This window comes from Ceratotherium simum, chromosome 24 (assembly GCF_057802395.1).
Source record: "Ceratotherium simum simum isolate JZ-2026a chromosome 24, ASM5780239v1, whole genome shotgun sequence".
In the NCBI taxonomy this organism is placed as follows: Eukaryota; Metazoa; Chordata; class Mammalia; order Perissodactyla; family Rhinocerotidae; genus Ceratotherium; species Ceratotherium simum.
The window spans coordinates 42868449-42876566 of NC_141923.1; the positions used below are offsets into that span (position 1 = coordinate 42868449).

Consider the following 8118-nt stretch of genomic DNA (forward strand, 5'->3'; position numbering starts at 1 on the left):
TTTCACAAGAAGGAAAATGATTCCTGAAAGAAACTCTGAGATGAAGAAATAGTGAATAAAAAACTCAATAAAATTTGGGTAAATGAAAACAAAAAATAACTGTATAATAATACATATGCAAGTTTAAAAAATAAGATTGAACAAAACACTCTTAGATGACATATTAGAGAGAGCAGGGGTGACAGTAATCCGAGGTAAAATACTCCAAGAGGTGGATTGCTGCTCCCAGTGATGATGGAGTAACACAGTCCCAAATTATCCTCCTTAGTAAAACAACTAGAAAACTGGACAAAACATAGGAGACAATATTTCTAGACAGTGGACAAGACAAAATGCAGAACTGTAATCACTGAGAGAAGGCAATTGAATGAAGTGAGTACCACCATCACCCCAGCTGTTTGGAGGTGATTTCTAGACTGGGGTGTAGGGAGGGGGACCCCCAAAGAGAGGATGGGGATTTTGCTGAGTTGAGGAGACAGAGTGGAGTTTGGGGAAGCTGAGGTGGCTACAATTTGTGGGCAGGGCTCTGTAGAGGAGGAAGCTACACAGAGAAAGAATTACAGAACCCTGCACAGAGGTCTCTGAGTCTTTGGCTGAATGACTTCCTGCTTGTGAAAAGGGTGAAGCTTTAGAAGGCTGGTCAAAAACAACTTCCTGAGTGTGGCAGACAGAGTCTCAAAGTGGCCCCCATGGTCTGGAGTTCATGCCCTTCTGTGACTCCCTCTCTCTGAGTGTGGGTGGGATCTGTGACTTATCTCTAGCCACACTTGTGGCTATGAATATGTCAAAGATAACAGGCGCTACGTGATTCCATGTATGCGATTAGGGTATATAAGACTACTGTGCTGATCTTGCTAGAGCCTCTCTCCCTTGCTGGCTTCGAAGAAGGAAGCTGCCATGTTGTGAAACGCCAAAGAAAGGGCCTTGCAGCAGGGACCTGAGAGGAGCCTCCAGCAGACAGTCAGTGTGAAACCCGGGTCCTTGGTCTGACAGCCTGAAGGAACTGAATGCTGCTAAAAGCCACAAGAGGTTGCAAGTGGAGTTTTCCTCAGTTGAGCCTCAGATGAGACCACAGCCCTGTCTGGCAGTTGACTGCAGTCTAGCAGAGACCCAGTGAAGATGTGCTCAGACTCCTGACCTACAGAAACTGAGATAATAAGTGTGTTTTAACCTCCTAGGTTTGTGGTAATGTTGTTACGCAGCAACAACTAACTAATATATTGGGAAAAATTACTGTGGCCTGTAAACTGAACGATTCCCAGAGCTCACCCCAGGTTAGGAACTACCTGAGTTTTCTCAGCAAGTGTGAAGAAGCCTCATTTGCATGTTCACAACATTCAGTAGAGAACCCGAAAAGGCTGTAACTGAGAAGTGCGGTAAAATTAGCCCCAGAAAAAATGCTACTTGAACTGTGAAAGGAGCTTAAAACAAATCTTGAAAGGATTAAAGTAATGTTTAAGAAACTTACTTAATTGCCTCTTAGAGGAACTTCAAGGAATTTAATGGAATACAATAAAACCAAGCACCCCCAAACAATTCACAATGTCCATTATCCAATTTTTAAAAATTAACAGACATACAAAGAAGCAGGAAAATGTAACTCATTACCAGGAGAAAAATCAGTGAAGAGAAGCAGACCCATAAATAACAATTCCATTAAAATGATGGAATTAGCAGACAAGGAGCTTGGAAGGGCTATTATAAATATGCTCCAAGATAAAAGGAAGCATTAACATAATGAGGAAAGAAATGGAATATTTAGGTGACCAAAAAAAGTAACCAAATGGAAATTCTAGAAATAAAAAATACAATATCCAAAAAAGAGTATTTCACTAGAGGGGATTATCAGCAGAAGAAAAGATTAATAAACTTAAAGGTATAGCAGTAGATTTTATCCAAACTGAAGCTCACAGAGAAAAACAACAGACTGAAAAAATCAGATATCAAGTATGTGTATTGGGAGAAAGGGGGCAGAGCGGGGGACAGAAGAATGATTGAAAATTTTCAAATTTGATGGAAACTATAAACCCACAGTTACATGAAACTCAGTGAGTCATAAGCAGGATAAATGCATACTTACACACACACAAAACATACACATCGTAATCACATTACTAAAAACCAGTGATCTAAAATGTAACCAGAGGCAAAAAAGACAGTACGTAAAGAGCAACAAGTGAAAGAATAACAGCAGGCTTCCTGTTATAAGCAATGCAAACCAGAAGACTATGGAACAGCATTTTTAAACTGCCAAAATGGAATTACATACCCAATGAACATGTCCTTTTGAAAAAGGCAAAACAAAAGCTTTTTCAGACAAACACAACCTGAGAGGATTCATCACCAGATTTTTGTGGTTCTTTACATGCTGAGTACTTTCAGATTGCCTTCTACATTTTGAATCCTATGTTATGAGACTTTGAGTCTTATTTAAATCCTTTGGAGAATGTTGATATTTTGACTTTAGCAGGCAATCAACCTGTTTAGATTCAGACTACACGTTCCAACTCACATCTTGCGGGCTGTGGTTCCAATGTCAGTTCAGCTCTCACAGCCCCTGCAGTATCCTTCGGACCTGTGCCACACGTCCGTTGCTCAGAGGTCAGTCTGAGAGCTAGATTCAGGTCTACCCACTAGTTCAGTTCTCAAAGTCTTTGATGTGAAAATTAGGATCAGATCCATGCATGAGCAGGTCAGGCGTGAGCCCAGGAGATCTTAAGCAATTTTATAGGGTTACTCTCCCAAACAGTTCCCTCTCTGTGATCTCCTCATTACTTTCTTGTTCCTGGGGTCTCCTCTTTTTGGTCTTTCAGCCAGAAACCAACTTCTCCTCTGATTGCAACATGGGGGCCAAGTGATAAAAGGACAGAGAGAGAAGGAATAACAGTAAAAGAGTTTGGTCCTAGCCTTGAAACCACAGCTTCAGAAAATAGAGGCCGAGTTTCCCCTCTCAGAATTTTGCCTCTCGTGGGTTTCCATTGCTGCCACTGCTGCTGCTGCCACCACCAAAAGATCGCCTGGGAACTGGCGTGCAAGACAACAAAGAAAAGAAATAAAAGGGAGGATTTCCACACTGTTTCTGAGGATTAGGAGTTCCATTTGCTGCTCCTGGAAATGGAACTAGAGGGTGTCTAGTTCTGGAGCCAGAACTAGAGGGTGTCTCCTAGAGCTGTCTGACTTGTTCACATCTGCGTTTCCAGCTGCATTAAGATCAGGCTGGGGGACACGGGGTGGGGGGGGAATGCTTAACTCACTGCCAGTTCAGTACTTCAAGTTCCTGTGTTCTTCCTCTTCATTGCGGCTACTATTTACTTTACAGATTCCTCAAATACTTGATCCATATACTCTTTCCAGGTTTCGTAGTTACAGTCAGTGGAGAGAAAGAGCGCAGTGTGGTTACTCCACCTTACCCATAACTGGAACCTGGTCAATTGACTTTGGAGAAAGTTGCCATGGTAATTCCATGAAAAAAAAGATAGTCTTTTTTTTTCCTTTTTGGTGAGGAAGATTAGCCTTGAGCTACCATTTGTTGCCAATCCTCCTCTTTTTGCTGAGGAAGATTGGCCCTGGGCTAACATCTGTGCCCATCTTCCTCTACTTTATATGTGGGATGCCACCACAGCATGGCTTGATAAGTGGTGCACAGGTCTGTGCCTGAGATCCCAACCTGTGAACCCCGGGGGGCTAAAGCAGAGTGTGTGAACTTAACTGCCATATCACCAGGCTGGCCCCCAAAAGACAGTCTTTACAACTAATGATTCCGAAACAACAGGATATGTGTATTAAAAATAACAACAACAAATCTTGATGCTTCTCTCACACAATTCACCAAAATTAACTTGAAATGTATCGTATAAATAACTATAAAAGCTAAATTATAAAACTTCTAGAAATCTCTGTGACGTCGGTTTAGTTGAAGAACACAAAATTTCTTAGAACACAAAATGCACAATCCATAAGATAAAAAAAAATGCAAACTGGAATTTATAAGAAATAAAATTCTCTTCAAAAGAAACCATGAATAAAATGAAACTCAATCCACAGTTTAGGAGAAAATATTGGCAATACATATGCCTGACAAAGTACTTTTCTCCAGAATATATAAAGAACACTTACAATTCTGCATTAAGAAAACAAATGAAAAAAATAGGCAAAAGTTTTGAACAGACAATTCACAAGAGATGATATAAAAATGGCCAATAAGCTCATAAAAATGCTCAACATGATTAGTCATTAGGGAAGTGCAAATTAAAATCACAGTGAAGTATCATTAGATGGGTTAAAACGAAAAACCTTACAACATCAAATGTTGGTGGGGATGTAGAACTCTGACGTATTCTTGATGGGAGTGTCAAATGACACACCCTCTCTGGAGAACCAGTCTGTTGGGTAGTTTCTTACAGAGTTACACATACTATTTCACATGGCAGTTCCACTCCCATGGCATTTATCAAAAATAAATAAATAAAAATATGTTTCCTCACAAAGACTTATATAAAAAATATTTGTAGCAGCTTTGTTTATGATAGACAAAACCTGAAGACAGCTCAAAGCTCATCAATGGGAATGGATAAACAAATTTTGGTATAGCTCTACAATAGAATATTACTCAGCAATAAAAAGAAATGACATACTGATAAATGCAATACCATAGCTGAATGTCAAAAACTCATGCGAAGTGGAAGAAGCCAGCCACAAAAGACTATGTATTATAAGGTTTCCATATACTAAATGATTCCATGCTGTGTTCAAGAATGCTCAATATCATTACATAATAATTCTCCCCAAGTTCAAAGGAGTTTCAACCAAAACCCCAGCAGAATATGTTATGGAATTTGACAATCTGATCTTGAAACTCATACAAAAGAGTAGGAAAGTTCATTCAGTTATTGCAAGGCTGTTGTAATTCAAACAGAATGGAACAGAATCTAGCCCCCCCCCAAAAAAATTTATGTACATATGAGAACACTAAGAGATAACACTAAAAATTAATGGAGAAATAATGAATTAATTGATAAATTGACAGAGCTAACACTAAAAATTAATGGAGAAATAATGAATTAATTGATAAATTGTTCTAGAACAATGGGCTCTCTATATGGAAAAATATATAAAATTAGACTCTACTTAACACGTATACTTACGTGCATACATACATACACACACAATCTAGATGGATTAACGATTTAAATGTAAAAAAGAAAAATTAAAAAACTTTTAGAACAAAGTTTAAGAAAATGTTTTTATAACATCAAAGTTGGAAATGACTGGGTAAGTTGTACAAACCCTAAAGGAAAAGAATAATAAGAATGACTATATTAAAATTAAATTTTCTCTACCGCAAAAGATATCACAAGAAAAAATTTAAGGACAATGTGTCCAGAACTTAGAGCATGACAATTCCTGGAAAAAGTACAAGGGAAATAAGCCATATTTCCTCCCAAATTCTTATCTCCTTTTCAGAACATCTTTCTGAATTTCACATGGAATAATGAAAAGGGTCACTTCAGTCAGAATATTTTCAGTTTTTATACACATCTAGTGATTGGGTTGTAATTTGTCCCTTCTCTGACTTTCACCTCCTTCCATCTTCTTATCATCTGCTGCCTTCCTTTTTCTTCCTAGTCTAAATGATTTCCTTATTTCTACTTTAGTCCTCCCTGTCTGATTCATAGCTAAAACAAAATGCCCTGTTTTGGTAAACTATATTTAGTCTCAATGAAGGAAGTTATTTCAAAGAATTTTCACATTAAACAGCTTCTCTGCATAGACAGCAGTGTCATGACTCTGAAAATAACCATACCTTCATCTCTTACCTGCACAAAGAGTTCGACATCTTCTTGAGTCATATTAGAACGATTTTTCAGAAAATCGATTTTCGTATTAACTGCCAGTTGTCGCCTCTGTACCTCAAAGTCTTTCTCCAAGGCTCGAAATATCATTGCCCCAAGAGAAAGGTATGATATATAGGCAAGCAATAGTATGCCTTTCCGGATTTTGGTGTTTGTCTCCTCTTTATAGAGTGGAATGAGGGTCAGATAATTCAAATCACTTTCATGCAAAATTTAATGTCCTCTTAAAGGCAACCCAACACAACAAAGCAAAACGAAATTCCCAGATATGGAATGTGAACTCTCTCTTATTTATTAACCTATGTTTAAACAACTATACAAAAGCGACCAATTCCTAAATAGTCATGGAAGCAGAAATTTAACTCTACTTTGCTCCTGACTATAAGCTTCCTTATTTTTAAAAAATGACGAATTGTGCTGTTTTGTGAAATAGGGAAATATTGCAGGGTCAAAGTTAGCCAAATGACTCAGTTACTCACTCAGTTTCCTTAGAGGAAATTTCATTATGGAGTTAACGCTTTAGAGTACGTCCAGTGACTATTTTTCAGAGTATGATGTTAGTGCTGTAACTGTCTGATAAAATGGATTGAGACCATTCACACCATACCAGCTACTAGTGGTATGAACTCAGGCCAGTTATGTATTCTTGCCATGTTTCAAATGCTTCATCTGTGAAATGGAGCTAACGATAGCTACTTAATAGGGTTATTATAAAACAGTAAATGAGTTAATAGATTTACATCCTTAGAATGAGGTCTAGCAAATAGGAAACGCCCAACAAATCTTGCTGGTAGTCAAGGAAATGGTAGTGTTTGTAGCAGCAGGAGTGATGGCAGCAGTAGTGTTAGCAGGAGGAGGAGGAGGAGCTACTCTGCCTCCCCATTCCTCTGCCCCCCATTCCTCTGCCTCTCCACCCTGCAAGCATGAGGCAGAAAGGAGCAGCATAATTGCTGGCAAGATAAAGGAGACTCTTGTCTTGAGGAGGCCAGATTCTAATACTCAGAAAGGTGAAACCTCTGTGTGTGACAATGACATTGTGTGAAGTAGCAGCTCTGTCCACTCAACTCTGGCTCCTCACAGCCTCTCCCACTCTAGAGAACAGGGCGAATCTCAGGAGCGCTGACCCTCATCACTTGGGTGAACTTTCCTTCCCAGTAGGATTTTTAAAGTGAAAGTACATGGTTATATGTTTTGTATGTGATATTCAAAACTGTAAGAAATAGTTACAAGAACAAGCACATTTTAAAACTAATATGCTTAAAATAACCAAAATGCAGCCTAATAAAATATTTTACAATTAAATGTTATCCAGTGTCAAATAGTAAATTTAATCTTACTACATGTAAATAATTCAGAATAACAATAAAACAGTGCAGTAGGCAGCCATTTTACTTTCAGTTTCTACCAAAATAATAATACACTTTTATTATCTTCCATCCCATGTTTAAACTAACAATAAATACTGTGACTAAAATGAAGACATCTGAGTTAAACCTCCAGAGAGTCTTCCTTAGGTCTCCCTGGCTTCAATAAAACACTGTGACTAGGGAGCAATCAAATCATTATATACACACCCAAAACTAATACAATGTTTTATGTCAATTATATCTCAATTAAAAAAGAAAAAAAATACTTTCAGGGACCACTAGTTAGTAGAGGAATCAAAACAAATGCCTCTGATTTGGCCACATTTTGCAAGAGTGCTTTCATTGATTTTTCGGGGTAAAACACTACACTGGGAAGATTTGAAACTTTTCATGAACACTATCACATTTGGGGGTGTATTCTCCAGTAGTCAACCACCAAGCCAAGACTGCTCCCCACCATCCCTGTCACCAAAGACCAGGCCCCCACTCTAGTGAAGCCACTTCGAAGTAATCCTACCGCTAGATTGAAGGTTTTGCAGTTCAAAACTACGGGTTAGTTGGCCGATAAAGGACATTTTGAGTCTGTCTAAATGATCTCACCGTCACTGCACAGTTCCACCTGGAACCTTGGGGGTGGCTAGTTCTACACACAGTCACTCACCCATTATGACCACATCCCTCCAATTGGCTGTTGCCCAGCTCCTTCAGCCTGTGATTCGCAGTCATTCTGCACCCAAATCCCTCTAATCTAATACATTTTTGCTGTGATCTCATTCAGCGCAACCCACCCTACTCTGTCAGCCGTTCGCTGACCCCCTTCCTGGCAGTGATGTGACTCTCACCCTGTGGTCGGGGAACCTCTCTGTATTTGTCCCTTCCAACTACTTGCTGCGTCAGTT

At 39.0% G+C, this 8118-nt stretch overlaps 1 protein-coding gene across 1 annotated transcript in view; it reads right to left on the reverse strand.

The window, feature by feature from the left end:
* LOC147913940 (potassium channel, subfamily K, member 16-like) overlaps positions 1-7884 on the reverse strand; it is a 29853-nt gene extending 21969 nt beyond the window's left edge. The window contains exons 1-2 of the mRNA XM_087447776.1: positions 7881-7884; positions 5817-6013 (exon numbers count right to left, since the gene is read on the reverse strand). Coding sequence (XP_087303902.1) covers positions 5817-6013; positions 7881-7884 — 201 coding nt within the window. The remainder of the gene's footprint in view (positions 1-5816; positions 6014-7880) is intronic.
* Positions 7885-8118: the final 234 nt, after the last annotated feature.